General features: G+C 42.6%; 1 protein-coding gene and 1 non-coding gene across 3 annotated transcripts in view; both read right to left on the reverse strand.

The window, feature by feature from the left end:
* RUFY1 (RUN and FYVE domain containing 1) overlaps positions 1-22,575 on the reverse strand; it is a 66,198-nt gene extending 43,623 nt beyond the window's left edge. The window contains exons 1-5 of one of the 2 annotated variants that reach the window (XM_052642843.1): positions 22,302-22,575; positions 8,271-8,444; positions 6,810-6,927; positions 3,057-3,158; positions 1,362-1,485 (exon numbers count right to left, since the gene is read on the reverse strand). In XM_052642843.1, coding sequence (XP_052498803.1) covers positions 1,362-1,485; positions 3,057-3,158; positions 6,810-6,927; positions 8,271-8,444; positions 22,302-22,575 — 792 coding nt within the window. Of the gene's footprint in view, positions 1-1,361; positions 1,486-3,056; positions 3,159-6,809; positions 6,928-8,270; positions 8,445-22,301 lie in introns of those variants that run through there. The other variant, XM_052642844.1, reaches the window with a different exon arrangement.
* Positions 10,727-10,857, reverse strand: LOC128051828 (small nucleolar RNA SNORA11). Its single transcript, XR_008199758.1, has one exon. It is a non-coding gene; the product is annotated as a small nucleolar RNA SNORA11 (small nucleolar RNA).
* Positions 22,576-22,841: the final 266 nt, after the last annotated feature.

Below are 22,841 nucleotides of genomic sequence, written 5' to 3' on the forward strand. Positions count from 1 at the left end.
ATATATATAATTATATGTGTATATATATAAAATTATGACTGATTTGTGTTGTTGTATGGCAGAAAACAACACAACACTGTAAAGCAATTATCTTTCAATTAAAAAAAAGTATTGGTTAAATAAATTATTGTCTATTCATAAAATGGATGACTCACATGGTCATTTAAAATGGTTTATATCTCTTGACATCAAGAGCTGTGTGGAACACATTGTTAAATAAAGAAATTGCAAAATGGTGTTCTTGGAATAATCACATTTTGGTTTAATGAAAAAAGAAAGCTCCAAACATCTGTCTCTGAGATACAAAGATACACACACACACACACCTTTTATTCATGTGCTGGAAGGATATATCCCAAAATTTAACACTGAATCAGCTGTTTCTATGAAATGGGACAATATGTGATACTTTGTTTCTTTTCAAAAAAACTTCTTAAAAAAAAACCAACTTCTTTATATTTTTTGAAAAATAGTCAACAGGCCAAAACAAGAAAACTACTGGGGAAAAAAAGAAGCTGATCTGGTCATGGAGGGATTGGGGAAGCTTTAGATTCATGTTCAAACACGTAGTGGGAAGAAGGCCGGGCAGCGGCCCAGCCACAGTTCCTGATGCCCTGAAGTGGGGTGGAGGTTATAATGGGGCAGTGTCCGGATTTACAGCCTCCAGCACCTCGAGCTTAGGCCTCAGCCCTGGCTACTGGCTCCCGTGCAGGAGGAAAAGCCCATCACAAGGCTGTCTCCAGCAAGCGGCACTCTGCACCTCACGGCCTGAAAATTCCTGCTCCGTTTTACCATCTGACTTTCCAAATCTCTCCTGAGTCTGTTTTCCCACTCCTCATGCAGACTTGTCTGCCCTAGACTTCCTGACTTATCTGCTTCATGTTTCTCCATTCCCCATTCTTGGCTGCTTCTAACTCATGACCCGGATAGTTGCTAGCTTCAACTTTCTCAGTCTCAGGCCTGACCATTCCAGTGTACTGCCTAAAAACCTCCAATGGTTCCCGAAGTTCCAGGGACAAAAGCTGAAGCCTCTAACATGGCGCTGATGATGTAACACCTGGGCCGGCCTCCACCTCCACCTCACTCACTGAGCAGGCTGTGTCCTAGCCACGGAGAACCATTTCCTGTTCCCAGGCATGCCCTGCTGTCTGTGTGTGCCTTTGTGCCTTTGTCCGAGCTATTTTTCTCTCTTCCCTGAGACTTTTGCCAGCTGTTCCAGCTTTGGGCCAGCACAGCACCCTGCACAGCCCTTTACCAGATACCCCCTGCCATCTGCCCCTTCTTGCACACATCTGCAAATCCAGTGTAAAATCCCTGGCCCAAATAAGACATTTGATCTAGAGTCAAAAGTCCCATCTTACCTGAGAATCCAAGTCTTCTCCTTTTAAGCAGAGGTTGGCATCAAGCACATTGAGTCCCACCAGCAGACCAACAATCACCGTCCCTTCTTCCTCCATCATTAATGCCTCAGGCTCATAGAACTCACTGAAAGAGATGGGTAACACAGGAACACCTTCACCACCTTCTACTGGACCTATCCTGACTTTTCACCTCTTAGCTCGTGGCCTGGCTGCCAGTTTCACCAGGAGCCAGAGGCTGCCTTGTGCGCATGCCCTTCTGCCTTTTATTCCCTCTCTCACTTTAAGTTCTGTGATCTCTTCCCTCTCCTCTCTTCCTCGGGCTTAGAATGGACCCCTCCCACCTCTGGTCTAAGGTTAACTTCTCTGGCTGGACCCTGGACCCCAGCTCTTCTCATTAGGCCCCTGTGTTCCTAAACGCCACTCTGTCCCTCTTGTCCACCTGGCTGCTTCTTTCGTCTTCCTACGTGAACTACTTCTACACTCACATTCATGTCAACATGAAGTGCAATCCTGCGATCTCCACCGCCCCCGACCCGGAACAACACTCTTCCCTCTCTCCCGCGTCCCGGGGAACACTGCCTGCTTTGACTCCCTTCCCTCCCAGTCCCCCTGGCCACGTGTAGTGAGGCTCCATCCGTCAACGTGCTGGTCACCAGCGATTAGCTAATATACCAGCATGTGTGTGAGTGCATAAGAACTTGCTATCCTCAGAATTAGTTATTTATTTATTATCGTTTATTTTTGGCAGTGAGCCATGTGGGATCTTGGTTCCCAGGCCAGGGGCGAAAACTGTGCCCTCTACAGTGGAAGTGCGAAGTCTGCACCACTGGACCAGGAGGGCAGTCCCAGAACTAGCTGTTTAGAACAAAATCCGTACCTCAAAGTTACTCAGTATAACGGTCAGAAAAGAGTACAAGGTACGTAAATTATCTGAAATCAGTATTTATCATGAAAGCATTTGTTCAGTAATAAGCCATGACTTGAAAACAATAGAAAATTTTGGATTACAGGCCATACTGTAAAAGATATTTTTATTTCAGTTAGATAAGAACATTACCTCTATAAAGATTTTTTCCTCATAAATTCTCATATCATAGAGAAAATTCCTCTTATAATGATGTCCTTTGTCTAAAAAGTTATAAATATAAAAAATGAACCCAGTCATAAATTTCAGAGATAGTTTGTCTTTACTGATGCCAAGAGATATAAAAGTTTACAAACTGAATATGGAATCCTAAAGTAGGTAATCTAGGTATGTTCTCTTATAAAAAGCAGGGTTTTACAATATAAAATTGCCCACTGAATCTAGCTCAAGCCATTTCCCACCTATTATCACCCAATCAAATACTATTTTGTTGAAACTTAATGGAGTATGCTGTCAGTTACCCGATCTTAGGTATTTTTGAAGAATTACCTTCAAAATGAAAATATGAATCTTCATTCATAAAGATTTTGGACAGTGCTCAAAAAATAAAATTCTGCTATTTAAAAAGTAAGCCACAGAATAATTACACTTCATAATAATCTGAATAAAAACTGTACAGGCTTGTTCAGGTTTTTGCATTAACATCTTACAGAGAAACATGAATGAACCATTTGGCCAAGTCAATACATTCTTATTTTAATTCCTAATGATGTACAAAACTATGTCCTAATTACGAAGCAAAAACTAAGCGAAGATAGGTGATCAAATACCTCAAGAGATTTTTATTGTCTACAAGCACTTTCAGATAATCTGCCAGTTTCTTCTGCATGAGTGCAAGATAAAGCCAAGCTCTGCCCCTTCCCACAGCCGTCCTGTAATTCAAACAGAGGATCAGCCTATTAAAGCATTACAACAGCAAAAACAAACGGAAAAAAAGCCAACTTGGCCAAGGGGAAATATATTCACACACACACACACACACACACACACGCTTGTGAATGCAAAGCTTCCCTGGGGGTTGCAGGAACACTCTGGGAAGGCTGAGGAAATGGTTCACTGCATTTTTTGGGGGACTACTTGAAGTCTATATCATAGGCATACATTTCCCTCCCTCCCCCTCAAAAAAAAAAACACACACACAACAAAACCAGCAAAATATTTAAGCCAGAAACATCTGATTTCTGGAACAAATACAATTACATAAAACTTTTTATATGTATTCATAAATTTCACAGGAAGCCAGGAAATACCAGGTTAGATTGTATCATGGATAAACATGCTTTTACATTTATTAAAGTACTGAACTCACAAGATTTCTAAGGCATTAGCTTGAAATTTATCACGTTGAGTTTATTTTTGGCACAGTAAAATACACACAATATGAAGCTTACCACCTCATCCATTTCTAAGTGTACTGTTTAGTACTGTTGGGCACATTCACGTAGCTGTGCAACCAGTCTCAAAGGTACAATTTTGATAAGATCTGTTTTAAAAGAAAAACATAAAAGCCTCCCAAATATAGACCTAGCACTATTGAAGGAAAAAAAGATACTGTTCTAAGCAGAGTAACTGCATTTGTAATGTCCAAGAGAGCATTAGCGGTACTGCTGTAATCAATATCTGCCTCAAAGGGCTAGAAGGCACACAACTTAATATAAAAGGCTTTGGATTCCCCCCACCTTTCAATAAATGATGTGAAGTTAGAGTAAAAGAAGAAAAGAAATAGGAAAAATGCACACTGACATGTCCTGCTTGGTGGGAGTACAAACTGGCACAATCCTTCCAGCAGGCAACTTAATGCCAGCAGGTTCTCAAAGTTCTGCATCTAGCAACGTAAGGCAGTAACTGAGGATGTATACAAAGATGTGTGTTGGGTTTGGTCAGCACTGCAGTTTGGAAAATGAGGATTTGAAGACAACCACAAAGCCCAAAGTGGGAGGGGCAAAACAACAGAATGCTATGTGCTCACTTCAAAAACAAAGTTGTGGATGAATATTTAATATGGAAAAAGGTTTAAAGTCTACTATTAAATGGGAAAAAAGCTACAATATGTACAGTTTAATACTTGGTGTTTTCCCCAGTTCTCCTTCTCTGTTCATTAATATACTGCTCCTAGTTAAGTTTCACTTCCCAAACATTTTTCTGCACTAGAAATAAACGTTATTTTTCTTCCCTTCTTACAAAAATATTAGTATGCTACATATGCCATTCACTGAATATCTGTCATTTTGCCATTCTTTCTGTACACAAAGAATTTCCTGTTTATGTTTTCATAGCTTTAAGGTGTTTCACTATTGGACTGTGCCATGACTTATTTACCTAGGTTTTAATCTAGGCCATTTCTAACCTTCTGCTGTTACAAATAATGCTGCAACAGACATTTCTGTACATGTGTCATTTTCACATGTTAGGTCTATGAGATAAAAGCCCTAGAAGAGGAATCACTGGGTCAAAAGGGAGACGCACTGGTGGTTTCCGTGGTTAGCGCCAAACTGTCTTCCATGAGGAGCGCAACAGGGATGCCACTGGGGGAAGGAAAGGCGAATTAAAATAGAATCTTCTTTATTTGTCTGCCTGACTTTGTACTGAAAGGATCTACAAGGATATTGACCAAGATATTAATTGTAGTTTTGTTTTCTCTGAGTAGTAAGCTAATAGAAGCACCTTTTTTGCTTGTTCTTATTTCCTAATTAAAAATTATGTAATAAGAAAAAAGACTGTTTTTAATTTCCAAAAAAGGAGAGAACCTTGTCTGTTGTCTGGGTTTAAATGCCAATACGTGAAATCGTATTCATTGTATAACAGTATGTTTAATAATGAACCATGATATGAAAACAATGAAAAGTTCTGGGTACTGGGCCACACTGTAAAAGACATTTTTATCTCAATTAGACAAGGAAATTAAACTCCAGAGAGAGGACTCTCAGGACTCAAAGTCTGTCCTGCAAGTTTCAAACTACCTCAGAGCAAACAGTCTCTATTCTCCAAAAAATACTAATCTTAACTTCCAAAATACTGTAGAAATTTTAGAACTTTTGCTCCTGTTTCATGAAATAGTAAAAACACCGCAGCTCTTTATGGAGCAAAGCCAGTAGTCTTTTCTCCAATGGCTCCCAAAAGGCTACTACTCCAGAGGCATCAAGAAGAGGGAGCTACTCTGTATTTTCTTTTTGGCAGTCAAAGGGAGGATTTTGATACTTAAAACTAGTTACTTGTTTAGCATCCACAGTGTTAATAAGGGAACAGAAGCAGTGAGTTCAGCTGAAAAGAAGCTCTTTGTTAGCATAACAAGACTTCAGAAATGCCCCTGTGCCTAAGTGGAAGTAGAAGCCTGAGTGCAGGAGAAGGCAGAACCCTGCTCCATCCGATCAGAGCACCCAAGGACAGGGTCTCTAGAGGGAGCGAGCTGGCTGGAAGGGATGGACAGTAGGACCACACACAGAACAACTGAAGAAACAACGCAGATGTGGGAGGCTCGTGACAGTGAAAAGTAAAAGGGCTAGTTGCTCAGTCACGTCCAACTCCTTGCGACCCCATGGACTGTAGTCTGCCCATGCAATTTTCCAGGCAAGAATACTGAGTTGGTATCTATTTCCTTCTCCAGGGGATCTTCCCACCCAGGGATCGAACCCGCATCTTCTGCATTGCAGGCAGGTTCTTTACTATCTGAGCCACCAGGGAAGCCCAGGAAGATCACAGCTGGTGGGGGTGGCGGGGTGGAGTGGTGTCGCCAAATAAATATATGAAAGTCTGTCACCTGCTATAGGCTTTCACCTTAGGTGGCACAGGCCCACAGGGCTGAACCCAGGTCAGAGACAGAAGGCTTAAATCCTCAGCAGCAAATGAGTTTAGCAAGATGCAGAGGGTTTCAGAGGCCAGGAGACCTGTGTTCTCTTCCTGGTTCCACCGCTCAGTTGCCAAAGGACCTTAGGCAAGTTACTTAACCACTCTTGAGTCTCAGTTTCTGCACTTGCAGATGGGAACACCAACAGCTTAGCTCCTAGGGACTGGTGGAGGATGAAATGAAATAATGAAGTGCTAAGGCATTGTCCTTAGCACAATGCCTGCCACTTGGCAGGGCCTTAGTCATGGCGGCTAATGCAATTACCCTAAAATGGAATGGGCTGGCTCTGCAGGAGAAGGTCAAAGAGAGCCTGGACAGTCAGGTTCCTTGTGGAAGACTCTGCAGGGGGCTCTTGTATCGACCCCAAGATCTCCTTCTCCTCCTGGAACTGCTCTTGCAGTGACAATACTTTTTCATTACAGAACCTTGTATGACAAGCAGGAATCACGGTCCTCATTTTAAAGAAAAGGAAACTGAGGCTCAGAATGGGGCAAATTTTGCTCGAGTTTATGTGGAGGTTGAGCAGCAGAGCTGAGGCTAAAGTCTAAGTAAAGTGTGGCTTGTGCTACAGTTCGTTCTGAATTAGAAGATGCTTTATTAGCAAGGAATTGAGAAATGGGTAAATACAAGGGAGTTTTTTTTTTTAAACATCAAATTGATGTAACTACGTCTCACTCACTTTAATTCTGGTAGATTTCTGACACTAGTGGCTATATCTGATGCTTCTGGACAAAGTTTCTCCACCAGCTCCAAGGGACCAAAGAAAGATTTATTTTGGCCAATAAAACTCTTCTTAACTAAAAGGGAAAACAGAAGCATTATTCATAAGAACAGTTTGCAAAACGTCTTCAGGCGCCCTCAGTCTCTCTCCCAAAAGCCAAATGAAAGCTATGGAGCTGCCCTGCTCACTCCTTCTGATTCAGTCTTGGGGACTGGGAGAAGCCAAGTACCAAATGAGCTCTCCCTGCTTCTGATGACAGGGTTTCTCTGTCATACCCATTATGCTCCCTCAAGTATTCATTGCCCACAAAATAAAACAAGTGCTCAAAGAATCATCTATGAAATCCTTGCCCTTCTCCCTCTTACCTGATGCCAAAGTCAATTCTTGATTGACTTTGTCAAATCATCATCACCATCCCTCGTCTGAACTGCTGCAATAACCTCCTAATGGGTTTCCTTGCTCCTAATATTGTTACCACCCCACCTTTCTAACCTGTTCTCCACATAGGTGAAAGTTTTTTAAAAAAATGTAGGTTAGATCTTATTTTTCCATGGCTGAAAATCCTCCAAATACTCATGAAATAAAATCCAACTCCTAACTTGACCTTTAAAGGCCGACGTGATTCAGCCCATCCCAACTACCCTGACCTCCTCTCCTCCTGCTTGGCATGCCTCACTTACCTGGTGTCTTCAAACCAAAGTTGGTCCCACTCAAGACCTCTGCACCTGTTTTGTTTTTCTAGAAAGGCTCTTGCCCCAAACCTTTGCATAGTTGACTCCTTCTCTCCTTTAGCTCTCAGCTCACAGTTCACTCCCCAGAAAGACCTTCCCCCTTTACCCTAACTGGAAAGATTTTCCCTTGATTCTCTATCTTTTAAGCAATCTTGCATCCCTGAATTAGTAGCATTTTGCAACTATTTTGCTTCTGAATTTGTTGTCTTATCTCCTCTCTAGAACTGTGCTGTCCAAGGTAGCCACTAGCCACAAGTGGTACTGAAATGTAGCCAGTGCAATTGAGATATGCTGTTAAGTGTAAAATACACAGTGGATCTTTAAGCCTCACTTTAAAAAAGAATGCAAAATATCTCACTAATAAGGTTTATACTGACTATATATGTAAAAATGATACTATTTTGGCTATATTGGGTTCAATAAAATAAATTACTAAAACTTCATGCGTTTCTTTCTGCTTTTTAAAAACGTGGCTACTAGGATCTCAGAAATTACACATGTGGCTTGCATGGCATTTCTATTGGACAGCGCTGCTCTAGAATGTCATGTCTTGTGGGCAGGGATCTCGTTTGTTTTGTGCACAGCTGTTATCCCAGCACCCAGAACAATGTTTGGCATTGAAGACGCTGAGCGAGCTTAGCCTGAATTTTCACGCCCCGAAGCCCCCCGCCCCACCGCCGCGGCTCACCTCTCAGCCCATGTTTGAGGCAGTGCTCCAGCACTACAAAGAACTGCTGCAGGGGGGCATGATCTGCATCCAGGCTGCGGCCCAGGCTCAGGGCAGACTGGAGCAAGACCTTGATGCTGAGTTTCATCATGTGCATCAGGTTGACACGCTCCTCCATCATCTGGCCCTTGGAAGCTGTGGAGCGGAAGCAGGGACAGCTTCGTTAGTGCACTGAATGCAGTCCCGGGTGAGGAGGCTAGACGCAGAACAACCAAGGGAAGACCCGTCGGCTGGTCTGCTCTGAGCACTCACGCGCGGATTAACTAGAGTCCTCAGCCAACCGGCCCCTAACCCCGGGAGGTCACAGGCTCCCCGGGCGGCTGAGGAGGTGGGTCCCTCTCCCAAGGCTTCTCCCAGGTAGCTCCGCGCGTTGCTACGGCGACGGCCCTATCAGCACTCACTGCTATTGGTGTCTCCCACGCCCTTATTCCATTTTCGACCAATGGAACGATGCATACCCCAGAAAGCCTTGCCCTGACCTAGAAGGCTTGCTGGGAAAGTGATCTACCCCCTCCCGTTCCTATTGGAGGAGTCCAGCTCGAGGCCACGCCCCCAGAGCTCGCGGGCGCCATTTTGGCTTCTCTGCCAGGAGGGAGCTGGCGGCTGCCGGGCTTGCTTGGGGTGGGTCGTATACTAGCCAGAGGGATTCTTGAGCCAGCTGTTTTGTCTGTGAGTGCCACCCGGAGCATTCGGGGAAGCATCCATTCCTTGGTACAGGGCTCAAATTCTCGTTGCCCGTCTTTCATACACGATTAGTGGACTGCTAGTTTCCCAGTTCTTTTGTAAGGTAAAACAGAATAAAATGCAAGCACTGTAAACTGGTTCAATTAATAAAAGTTCAATCATTCAAGGTTTTTTTTATCTTTATTACTATTATAAATAATTATAAAATATAATGTGCTATGAAGTTTCTTTGTATTTGTATTTACACTTAATAAGCACTGGAGTTCAGCAATCTTTCATTAGATTATTTTTCATTTTGTTAGGTCACATTTCAGTTCTCCATCTCCCCTGTCCCTGGGATTCTCCAGGCAAGAATACTGGAGTGGACTGCCATTTTCTTCTCCAGGGCATCTTCCCAGCCCAGGGATCCAAGGCCCGTCTCTTGCATTGGCAAGCGAATTCTTTACCACTGAGCCAAGAGGAAAGCGCATTTAATATGTAAAAATGTATAAAGGTCAAACAAAATTTTGCTAAAAAGTCTACCCTGAGTTAATTTTTTTTTAATAGTTGTTTAAGTTTATAACAAAATTGAACGGAAGGTACAGAAATTCCCTTCCCTCTCACATGCATCTGGAGAAGGCAATAGCAACCCACTCCAGTACTCTTGCCTAGAAAATCCCATGGACGGAGGAGCCTGGTGGGCTGCAGTCCATGGGGTCCCTGCGAGTCGGACACGACTGAGCGAGTTCACTTTCACTTTTCACTTTCATGCATTGGAGAAGGAAATGGCAACCCGCTCCAGTGCTCTTGCCTGGAGAATCCCAGGGACAGGGGAGCCTCGTGGGCTGCCGTCTATGGGGTCGCACAGAGTCGGACATGACTGAAGCGACTTAGCAGCAGCAGCAGTGCATCAGTCCAGTTCAGTGCATCAGTTCAGTTCAGTCGCTCAGTTGTGTCCGACTCTTTGCGACTCCATGAACCGCAGTTCGCCAGGCCTCCCTGCCTATCACCAACTCCTGGAGTTTACCCAAACTCATGTCCATTCAGTCCGTGATGCCATCCAACCATCTCATCCTCTGTCCTCCCCTTCTCTTCCTGCCCTCAATCTTTCCCAGCATCAGGGTCTTTTCAAATGAGTCAGCTCTTCACATCAGGTGGACAAAGTATTGGAGTTTCAGCTTCAACATCAGTCCTTCCAATGAACATGCATAGCTGTTACCAAGACTGGAACTTTTTTTTTTTAAATAAGGATGAACTGCATTGACACATGATAACCAAGGTCCCAGCTCATCCTCTATATTCACTGATTAAGTAAGTAGTATTGTGCCTTCTCTGGGTTTGGACAAAAGTATAACATCATTATATTATAATGACATCATCATATTATAATGATGTCATCATATTATAATGAAATTCAAATACTCATTTGAAAGTCATTCAAAGTATTTTCACTGCTCATAAAAACTTCTGTACTCTGTCTATGCATCTTCCTGCTAACTCCAGGCAACCATTGATCTTTTTATTGTCTCCATAGTTTTGCCTTTTCCAGAATGGCATTTAGTTGGAATCTATTTTTCTTTTTTCTTTCTCCTTGACAGGTTCAAAGCCTTTTTAAGACCACTCATGGCCGACCCATGCATGGATCAGAAAGGCTCTAGGTGGTAAGCTCCCTGACTAAGCACTGCAGCTCTTCTTCCAATATCGAGCCCTGTCCCACTGGTCCTGCCCACAGCCACATGGAGGTGAACAAGGACACAGTTTGGATATTTGTTCATTGAAACACTAGAAGATTTTGTGCCTCTTGTCACAGTGAACCCAGATTCCTGTCTGGTGGGTTGCAAACAGACGAGCCATTTATTTAGGCCTTCTGCTCTACGTGCAACCCAATCCATGACAAATTCTTACCAAGTGACCTCTCAAGCCCTGGAAACTGTCACTCTGGAAATTAAAACTATTATAGACCCTCAAACTATAACCTACTTCCAGCAGGAAAATAAGCCCTGGTTGGTGCACCCCTCTCTCTGCACCAATGCCACCTTTTGGTCTTTTAAATGTTTGCCCCTTGGATTGGAGGATGGGGCGGGGAGTATATGGTTGTTTACCAGTTGTTCATTATATATGTTAAGCAGACTTTCATGTTTATTGTTTCTTAGTATTATTTCTATGACTTGCCTGTTAAATCTTTTAACTTTCTTGATTTATTTGCTTTTGTCTTATGGGTCTGTGTATTGTGGATATTAATCCTTTGTTTACCCACTTTCTTTCATCAGCAATAATTAATATGGATATATAGTTAAAAGAGCATATATGTGTATAGCTAAATTGAAAAGAATGATACTATGACTGAATTTATAATACAAGTATTAAGTAAATATGAATGAAACTCAAGACAGCTTGGGATTGAAAATTCTAGATTCTCAGCAAAACCCAAGAAGAAGCTATTGGGAAAGAAAAACTGGTCTAAATATTTCATCTTGCTTTTGGAAAAAGAAAAACGGATTTTAAGTAAAGCATCTGGGTGGGGATGGTATATTTTAAATATTGAGAGACTCCTATGTATTGTTTATAAATTTGAAAAGTTTAATGAGATGGGTGATTGGTGCAGTCTCAAAAAGGCAGAATGATCTCTGTTCGTTTCCAAGGCAAACCATTCAATATCACAGCAACCCAAGTTGATGCCCCAACCACTAATGCTGAAGCTGAAGTTGAATGGTTCTATGATGACCTACAACACCTTCTAGAAGTAACACCAAAAAGAGATGTCCTTTTCATCATAGGGTACTGGAATGCAAAAGAAGGAAGTCAAGAGATACCTGGAGTAACAGGCAAGGTTGGCCTTGGAATACAAAATGAAGCAGGGCAAAGGCTCACAGAGTTTTGCCAAGAGAACTCACTGGTCATAGCAAACACCCTCTTCCAACAACACAAGAGACGACTCTACATGTGGACATCACCAGGGGGTCAAAAATGAAATCAGACTGATTATATTATTTGCAGTGAAAGATGGAGAAACTCTATACAGTCAGGAAAAACAAGACTGGGAGCTGACTCAGATCATGAACTCCTTATTGTCAAATTCAGACTTAAATTGAAGAAAGTAGGGAAAACCACTAGACCATTCAGGTATGACCTAAATCAAATCCCTTATGATTATACAGTGAAAGTCACTCAGTCGTGTCCGACTCTTTGTGACCCCATGGACTGTCCATGGAATTCTCCAGGCCAGAATACTGGAGTGGGTAGCCGGTTCCTCCTCCAGGGGATCTTCACAACCCAGGGATCAAACCCAGGTCTCCTGCTTGGCAGGCACATTCTTTACCACTGAGCCACCTGGGAAGCCCCTGATTATACAGTGGAAGTGACAAATAGATTCAAGGGATTAGATCTGATAGAGTGCCTGAAGAACTATGGATGAAGGTTCATGATGTACAGGAGGAGGTGATCAAAACCGTCCCCAAGGAAAAACATGCAAAAAGGCAAAATGGTTGTCCGAGGAGGCCTGACAAATAGCTGAGAAAAGAAGAGAAGTGAAAGGCAAAGGAGAAAAGGAATGATATATCCATCTGAATGCAGTTCCAAAGAATAGCAAGGAGAGATAAGAAAGCCTTCCTAAGTGATCAATGCAAAGAAATAGAGGAAAACAATAGAATGGGAAAGACTAGAGATCTCTTCAAGATAATAAGAGATACCAAGGGAACATTTCATGCAAAGATAGACACAATTAAGGACAGAAATGGTATGGACCTAACAGAAGCAGAAAATACTAAGAAGTGGTGGCAAGAATACACAGAAGAAATACACGAAAAAGATCTTAATGACCCAGATAACTACAATGGTGTGATCACTCACCTAGAGGCAGACATCCTGGAGTGTGAAGTCAAGTGGGCCTTAGGAAGCGTCACTACGAACAAAGCTAGTGGAGGTGATGAGATTCCAGTTGAACTATTTCAAATCCTAAAAGATGATGTTGTGAAAGTGTGGCACTCAATACGTTAGCAAATTTGGAAAACTAGGCAGTGGCCACAGGACTGGAAAAGGTGAGTTTTCATTCCAATCCAAAAGAAAGGCAATGCCAAAGAATGTTCACACTACTGCACAATTGCACTCATCTCACACGCTAGTAAAGTAATGCTCAAAATTCTCCAAGCCAGGCTTCAACAGTACAGGAACCAAGCACTTGCAGATGTTCAAGTGGATTTAGAAAAGGCAGAGGAACCAGAGGTCAGATTGCCAACATCTGTTGAATAATCGTAAAAGCAAGAGAGTTCCAGAAAAACATCTGCTTTATCAACTGCACTAAAGCCTTTGACTGTATGGATTACAACCAACTGTGGAAAATTCCTAAAGAGATGGGAATACCAGACCACTTGACCTGCCTCCTGAGAAATCTGTATGCAGGTCAAGAAGTGAGTTAGAACCAGACATGGAACAACAGACTGGTTCCAGATTGGGAAAGGAGTATGTCAAGCCTGTATATTGTCACTGTGCTTATTTAACTTCTATGCAGAGTACATTATGTGAAATGTTAGGCTGGATGAATCACAAGCTGGAATCAAGATTTCCAGAAGAATTATCTATAACCTCAGATATGCAGATGACACCACCTTTATGGCAGAAAGCGAAGAAGAACTAAAGAGCCTCTTGATGAAAGAGGAGCGTGAAAAAGCTGGCTTAAAACTTAACATTCAAAAAACTGAGATCATGGCATCTGGTCCCATCACTTGGTGGCAAATAGATGGGGAGGTAATGGAAGCAGTGAGAGACTTTATTTTCATGGCTCCAGAATCACTGCAGATGGTGACTGCAGCCACAAAAAACACTTGCTCCTTGGAAGAAAAGCTATGACCAACCTAGACAGCATATTAAAAAGAAGAGACATTACTTTACCAACAAAGGTTCATCTAGTCAAAGCTATGGTCTTTATGTAGTCATGTATGGATGTGAGAGTTGGACTATAAAGAAAGATGAGCACCAAAGAATTGATGCTTTTGAACTATGGTGCTGGAGAAGACTCTTGAGAGTCCCTTGGCCCGCAAGGAGATCAAACCAGTCAATCCTAAAGGAAATCAGTCCTGAATGTTCATTGGAAGGACTGATGTTGAAGCTGAAACTCCAGTACTTGGGCCACCTGATTCAAAGAACTGACTCATTGAAAAAAAACCCTGACGCCAGGAAAGATTGAAGGCAGGAGGAGGAGGGGACGACAGAGGATGAGATGGTTGGATGGCATCACCAACTCAATGGACATGAGTTTGAGCAAGCTCCAGGAGTTGGTGATGGACAGGGAAGCCTGCCGTGCTGCAGTCCATGGCGTTGCATAGTCAGACTCAACTGAGCGTCTGAACTAACTGATCCTTAAAGAAGATACCATCCCTAGGCCTTAAACGAAGTCTAGTGGTCTTCGAATGGGAATAAATATGCAGGAAGCCCTGCAGAGGGCTAGGCAGGTCCAGATATTTTGAGGAAATTGATTTTTAGATCCTCAGGTTTCACAGGCACTCTTTCTTTACCCACTCTACAGAAGAATCACAATTCACTCCTTGTCCCATATCTTCCTCCTGAGGCACTGACCTGAGGTACAGAAAGTACCACATACCAGATAGGGGTGAAGCTTCCTTTGATAATTAATCAAATCACTAAAAACTATTCCAGTCTTTCATTTGCTGAACTTAGTTAAAGAAACTTGATCTTGGGGGTGAGGAGTGGTTTCTACCCATCTGCTGGGTATCCTGAATTTAGAAAGTTTTTTTAAAAATTTATCTACAAGTAAAAATATATGTAATTGTTTTTGGTTGGTCTCAATACTTATTCCTTGGATGTGCCATTAACTTGATGGACATGTTCTCTAAATTAAATAAGCCAAGCTGCAGCCCTTGAAGAACATGTACACTAACTCTTTTTTATTAATTCTGGCCACATCTTGGCATATGAAACCCTAGTTCCCTGATCAGGGATCAGACACGTGTGCCCTGTGGTGGAAGTGCTCAGTCCGAACTGCTGGACCACCAGGGAATTTCCTAAAGTCTTTTTGTCAAAACACAATGTATTGGCAAGATGTAATGATATAAGCAATGTTTAGATGTCTCCAACCATTTTGAGTGTCTAGGTTAAACAAAGTAAAAGAATTATAAGGCATAATTATAATTTGATAGGTCTTGGTAAAGCCTTTTTTGGAGAACTTCCCAGAAAGAGAAATATCTTTAATGTTTGCAAGAAAGGTGATTTTCATTCGAACAAAATGAAAATCTGAACAAAAATTTTTTTGATCAAAAAAATGTTTTTAGATCAATGTGATTTGGGGCATATAGTTTAGAAGGAGTTCAAAGACCTGAATAACATTACTATAACAAAGCTGTCCATTTCATATCTGAGTTACTTTATTGTACAGGAGAAATTAACACAAGATTGTAAATCAACTGTACTTAAATAAAAAATTTTAAAATGTTTGGTAGAATTTACCAATGGGGGAAAACAAACCAACCTGTTCAGTCCTGTTTTTTATTTATATGAGTTAGAGTTCTGAAGGATCACATCTATTAAAAAACCAAAAATAAAATCGATGCTGAGTTCCATCACATTTACATCAGTAAATCATGTATATTCATCTGCATTTTTTTAATTAAAAAAGACACCATTCAGTTCATTAAGAGAAGTAATTCCAAGAAAAAATTATGTATAATTACTTATAAAATTATATTTGTATCCCTTTCCAGTAGTCATGTATGGATGTGAGAGTTGGACTGTGAAGAAGGCTGAGCACCAAAGAATTGATGCTTTTGAACTGTGGTGTTGGAGAAGACTCTTGAGAGTCCCTTGGACTGCAAGGAGATCTAACTAGTCCATTCTGAAGGAGATCAGCCCTGGGATTTCTTTGGAAGGAATGATGCTAAAGCTGAAACTTCAGTACTTTGGCCACCTCATGCGAAGAGTTGACTCATTGGAAAAGACTCTGATGCTGGGAGGGATTGGGGGCAGGAGGAGAAGGGGACGACAGAGGATGAGATGGCTGGATGGCATCACTGACTCGATGGATGTGAGTCTGAGTGAACTCCGGGAGTTGGTGATGGACAGGGAGGCCTGGCGTGCTGCTATTCGTGGGGTCGCAAAGAGTCGGACCCGACTGAGCGACTGAACTGAACTGAATCAACTTAGGATTACTAATAATTTTAATGGTAATTCATTATAGAAGAAAAAAATTTTTATACACACAGAGCTCAAGTCACAAGAAAAGTTTATTATATTTCAATTAATTTACAAATTTTTTCTGAGATGTATGATAGGATGACCAATAAAAAAATTTAAAACATACATTAAGTGGATTGGAAATTCAAGGAATAAACGGGAAAAGTGCAAAATTTACAAATATTAAATAATTTTATTATTTATTAACAAGATAGATGGCAGAGTTACCAAGTTGTTAAGGTACTGATCACTTGATACACTTAAAATAATGATACAGTGGTTTTATTTTAAAAAGTCAATTTTTACAATAAACCAAAATGTTTATTGAAAATTATGATGAATTTTATGTATCATCTTTAAAAGTTGAAGTTTTTTTAAGGGGGTCATGTGAACAAAAAATGTGAAGACTAGTGTTTCAGGAAGTGGCTCCTACAGTCATTCTTGGGAACACAGTAGTGTTTTGCAGCCATCTCATCCATTCCCCAGTTAGGTTAGTCACCAGTTCCCATTCGAGCGCAATTTAGAGTCATGGAAAATTTGATTGGAAGGACCTTTAAGTTGTTTCATTTCTCCATATTACTAGCTTTGTGACCTTGGCTAAGCTATTTACATCTCTAAGCTTCATTAATAATAGTTCAACACAGCACACAGAATATCATAAAATTCTACACTTATTGAATTGCCAAGTAAATGGTCTGATCAGGGATCTTGACCTTGACTGTTACAGAGGGGCTGAGCCTGTAACATAGAAGAGTGACCCAGTGAGAGGAAAAGTTGGAGAAGACATAAAGACACCTTGCTAGAAGAATGCTAACTGATCATGTATGCCAGATGGGAGTTAGAAGAAACTGGGATCTGGATTTTTAATAGAAAACCTGGTAATTGGCTAAAAAAAAAAAACCTAAATGCTTTTACACTGTGCAGGATGGGAAAAAAAATGCAGCTACCAGCGCAAACATCTCAGAGGGATGCCAGTGTGTTGTAACCTTGGTATAGAGAATACATATTCAGGAGAGTGGGCTCTACAGAATTTTTTTATTGGGTTCTGAATTAAAGAGAAGTAACTAGAGTCTTTATAAATTTGAGTTTTCGTTTTGATTAGCCCTTTGGTGTCTCAAAAGATCTTATAATACAGTATGGTGTTACGCTGTACTGACAAGAAAACCATTTTACACTTTCGTAATTTTCCAGAATTTTCACTTATCATCTCAGTGGTAACTTAAGGAGTTCAGCAATATGAAATGAAAAAGGCACTGTACTTCATTTTAGAAGGAGGCATATTACTTTGTGCAGTGGAGCTCTCACACATGGAAAATAAAATTTGCCAGTGGAAGACAACAAAGAAAGGCATAATATAATCCCACTTACCTAATGGCAAATATATACCTAAATACTTTTAAAATTAAAGAGTGACTTCTTCAGTGAGTTTTGTTACTCATCCTTTAGAAAAAGAATACCCCCAAACCAAACAACTACAGAGAATGCAATCATCGTGGCAAGCTGTGCTACCAGACCCATGTGGGTTAACATTTTAATACAAGTCATTTCATGACATTCCACAGCATCTTCCTTAAACCTGGATCACCACAAAAGCTATCTGGCAAGAGCGCTGCTCATATGCAGTCTCTGCTCCTTTACCGCTCCCTCTGAACTCTCTCTGACCTCACTGCTTTTGTAAGCAGATAAGCAGATCAAAGGAAAAGAAATGAGCCAGCCCTGGCTGGAGTGGTGACCACTATCTTCTGACCTGCTTTTCTGAGGCCTCTGCAGAGCATGTTACCTGGGGTTCAGTTCCTTTTCCCCATTCCCACTCCTGCTCCGTCTGATGACTTCAAATCTGGCTTACCATTGGGAAACCGGTCACATAGCTCACGCCAGCTGTTCCCCACCCTTTCGCCCTCAGTAAGCCATGCTCACGACTTTTGCCAGATTTCAGTGGCAGCTGTTTACTTAATTGACTAAAAAATCCATATGTATATTATAGCATATTACAACATTATTTAAAAACATCAAGGCATTGAGGTGATGTAACTAAGCACTGGCTTGAGAGGTAGCTTGTCTTGGTTCAAGTTCTGGCTTTGCCATTTCTAAGTAACTTGGTCAATTTACTTTTTAATTCAGCCTCCCTCTTTATAAACAAGGAATAATAATGGTATCTATCACATGGGGCAGGCTATATGAGTGGAGGCACGAAGTCCACCACTCCTTCCCATGGCCCTGCTGCTGCTGCTAAGTCACTTCAGTCGTGTCCAACTCCGTGTGACCCCATAGACGGCAGCCCACCAGGCTCCCCCGTCCCTGGGATTCTCCAGGCAAGAACACTGGAGTGGGTTGCCATTTCCTTCTCCAATGCATGAAAGTGAAAAGTGAAAGGGAATTCGCTCAGTCGTGTCCAACTCTTCGTGACCCCATGGACTGCAGCCCACCAGGCTCCTCCGTCCATGGCATTCTCCAGGCAAGAGTGGGGTGCCGTTGCCTTCTCCAGTGAAAAACGCACTGTACTTCACTTTGGAAGGAGGCATATTACTTCGTGTAGTGGTGGTCTCATGGCCTTCTCCCGTGGCCCTAAGGGACTGCAATTTCCTGCAGGGATGCAGTCCCCATACGGTTGGGCGGGTGAGAAGTCCCTGCCCAGCTCCTGTCTAATGTGCTGTGGTGCTGGCAGCCTGAGGCAGGCCAGTGGACACCTGGCCCCGCCCTGAGAGTCAAACGGCATGACATCAACCCTCCCTGGGGCAGCATGGTCATCCAGTATGTCACTGACAGGTAGGGAGAAGCCCGAGGGAAGTTCAAGTGGACCAGAGTGGCAGAGAACCTGTCCCACGGAGACAGTGGGAGATGGGACCACACAGGAGCCCACCTCCAAGGCCCCACACCTGTTCCTTTGTCCCATCAGACTTCACTTAACACAAATTTAAAGATAAGAGTTTCTATCGTGGGTACTTCTGAGGGCCTGGCCCTGCGCAATCATACTGATTAAAGCCTGCACTTCATGAACATCATGAAGCCAGTTCAGCTATCACCTAAGATTACTGTCAAGATGAAATGAACTAATACATGTACAGATTTAAGACTAATATCTGTCACCTAGGAAGCACTATATAAGTGCTGCTTATTATTTATAGCATTACCATAAATAGAAAAGTATTTTTCAAATATTTGTTCAACAAATATTATTCTGTGCTAGGCACAGTTCTAGGCACTGGCACATTTCCTCGCCAAACAGCTAACATTATTTGCTTACTAACAAGCCTCTAAGAAGACCTTGGGCCTTGACTCCCTGGACTGAACACCAGTGGGTGGGCATACAGTCAAAACGTGTAAAGGTGGCAATTTAGTGGGAACCAGATTCCTGACTTAAATAGGTTCCTTCATTACCTTCTAGTCCTACTTTTTATTGCCAGAGAGATACAGTTTCCTATCTCAAAACAAGTGAGATTTTAAACTTTATCAATCTTTCTTGGCCATTGAAACTATCACAATTCACTATCTGTGCTTTCTACATCAAATATACATTGGATAGGATGGAATCAAGAAACCTCACAGGCACACTATAATACTTCTTAGGGAGTACTTCACAGTCTTTAGTGAGCTCTGCCCCTTAGCACTATGATGAAATGTTCTCAGGTCACAATCCCATACAGTAGCCTCTAGCTACATGTAGATTACTGAGCACTTAAAATGTGGCTGTTGTGACTGAGGAACTGAATTTTTAACCATTAAACATCACCTGTGGGTAGTGGCTATTGTATTGGTTGGCAGAGCTCTAAATATTTGGCTTCACAGGACTTTCTAAGTCACACTGTGTCAATCACTTAATGTTTCCATTCTTACTCGTGTGCTGAAGTATTCTAGATGACAAAGGCTTAAAAGAGATGACTATAAGAGATCATTGAAGGCTATAAGAACTTTGTGAATCACAAAATTCCTATTTTACAGACTGGAAAATGTGATGACTTGCCTGTATCATACAGCTTGTTGGTTGTAGTGGTCGCCTGGAATTAGAATGGGAAAGACTAGAGATCTCTTCAAGAAAATTAGAGATACTAAGGGAACATTACATGCAAAGATGAACACAATAAAGGACAGAAATGGTATGGATCTAACAGAAGCGGAAGATATTAAGAAGAGGGGGCAAGAATACACAGAAGAACTATACAAAAAGATCTTCATGACCCAGATAACCACGATGGTGTGATCATTCACCTAGAGCCAGACATCCTGGAGTGCAAAGTCAAGTGGGCCTTAGGAAGCATCACTATGAACAAAGCTAGTGGAGGTGATGGAATTCCAGTTGAGCTATTTCAAATCCTTAAAGATGATGCTGTGAAAGTGCTGCACTCAAGATGCCAGCAAATCTGGAAAACTCAGTAGTGGCCACAGGACTGGAAAAGGTGAGTTTTCATTCCAATCCCAAAGAAAGGCAATGCCAAAGAATGCTCAAACTACTGTACAATTGCACTCATCACACACACTAGTAAAGTAATGCTCAAAATTCTCCAAGCCAGACTTCAACAGTACTTGAACCAAGCACTTCCAGATATTCAAGCTGGATTTAGAAAAGGCAGATGAACCAGAGGTCAAATTGCCAACATCTGTTGGATCACTGAAAAAACAAGAGAGTTCCAGAAAAACATCTACTTCTGCTTTATAGACTACGCCAAAGCGTTTGACTATATGGCTCACAACAAACTGGATAATTCTTAAAAGAGATGGGAGTACCACCAGATCACCTGACCTTCTTCATGAGAAATCTGTATGCAGGTCAAGAAGCAACAGTTAGAACTGGACATGAAACAACAGACTGGTTCCAAATTGGGAAAGGAGTATGTCAAGGGTGTATATTGTCACCATGCTTATTTAACTTATATGTAGAGTACATCATGCAAAATATCAGGCTGGATGAAGCACAAGCTGGAATCAAGATTGCTGGGAGAAATATCAATAGCCTCAGAAAGGCAGATGACACCACCCTTATGGCAGAAAGTGAAGAAGAACTAAAGAGCTTCTTGATGAAAGTGAAAGAGGAGAGTGAAAAAGTTGGCTTAACTAAGATCATGGCATCTAGTCCCATCACTTCATGGCAAATAGATGGGGAAACAATGGAAACAGTGAAAGACTATTTTTACGGGCTCCAAAATCACTGTAGATGGTGACTACAGCCATGAAATTAAAAGATGCTTACTCCTTGGAAGGAAAGCTATGACCAACCTAGACAGCACATTAAAAAGCAGAGACATTACTTTACTGACAAAGGTCCGTCTAGTCAAAGCTATGGTTTTTCCAGTAGTCATATACGGATGTGAGAGTTGGACTATAAAGAAAGCTGAGTGCCGAAGAACTGATGCTTTTGAACTGTGGTGTTTAAGACTCTTGGGAGTCCGCTTGGACTGTAAGGAGATCAAACCATTCAATCCTAAAGGGAATTATTCCTGAAAATTTATTCAAAGGACTGATGCTAAAGCTGAAACTCCAATACTTCGGCCATGTGATGTGAAGAACCGACTCATTGGAAAAGACCCTAATGCTGGGAAAGATCGAAGGTGGGAGGAGAAGGGGACGTCAGAGGATGAGATGGTTGGATGGCATTACCAACACGATGGACATCAGTTTGAGTAGGCTCTGGAGTTGGTGATGGACAGGGAGGCTTGGCGTGCTGCAGTCCATGGGGTTGCAAAGAGTCCTACACGACTGAGCAACTGAACTGAACTGAACCGGAACCCTCACACTCAACTCCACCTGGTGTTCTGACTCCGCGGTGAGTCGCTTTGCGCCATCAGCAACTGGAGATGTGAGCTGGGATGGAAGTTCGAGATTTAAAGCAGAGAAAAGTACATTTTCATTTCCTAAGTAAGTCTTTTAAACTTAAATCCGTCCATTTTTTAGTATGAAGTTCACCAATGAGAATAAGAATGCTGTCTGGGGCACACCATAGGAAGTGAAATCGCTCCAATCTCAGGCCACCCACGCCCAGGTATTTATCTTGACTCGGACGCACGGTGTAAAGAAAACTGACGAGCAGTTACGCGTGTTCACAAGCTGTCTAACAAGCTGAGTCAGTTCAACAGCCTTGCCAGCCTGGCACCCGTGGCAAAACAACCACCCGTCCGGTGGAAAGCTCACGCCGCGTGCCCGGCTGGAGCCTACCTGCGCGCATCGCGTCGTCCGCGCCGCCGTCCGCGCCGCCCAGGCTCGCGGCCGCGCGCAGCGCGCTCCCGCAGCTGGCCGACAGGGTGCCGGTGGCCCTCCGCGCCAGGGTCAGGATGGGTGCGGACCAGGCTTCCGTCGCCGCCCGCGACTTCGCCGCCCTCCGCAGTTCGCCTGGGCCCGGCACCTGGCTCCGGTCCACGACCTCAAACTCTTCTCCCGGCTCCGGCCCCGGCTGCTGCTCCGGCCGGCAGCCGTCGCCCCCGTCAGCCATTTTGGCCGTGTCACGTGCCCCCGGCGGGCGCGCTAGGCGCTGGCGGGCGCGCGCGCGGGCGCTTTTACGTCCTCGCCGCTCGTTTTCGTGGTCGCGCCCGGTTTTCTTCCTCTTTCCAGTTCTACTCTCGTTTCTCTCGGTTTAGAAAAGCTCGGGAAGGCGCAAGTCGTAAAATAAGCATCCACGTTCTCATCAGCTGGGGGGACTTGTGTCCGTTGAAGTTCCTCTTGGGTTTTCTCCCTTTTTCGTGGTGCCTCCTATAACAG

This window comes from Budorcas taxicolor, chromosome 7, assembly GCF_023091745.1.
Source record: "Budorcas taxicolor isolate Tak-1 chromosome 7, Takin1.1, whole genome shotgun sequence".
NCBI lineage: Eukaryota > Metazoa > Chordata > Mammalia > Artiodactyla > Bovidae > Budorcas > Budorcas taxicolor.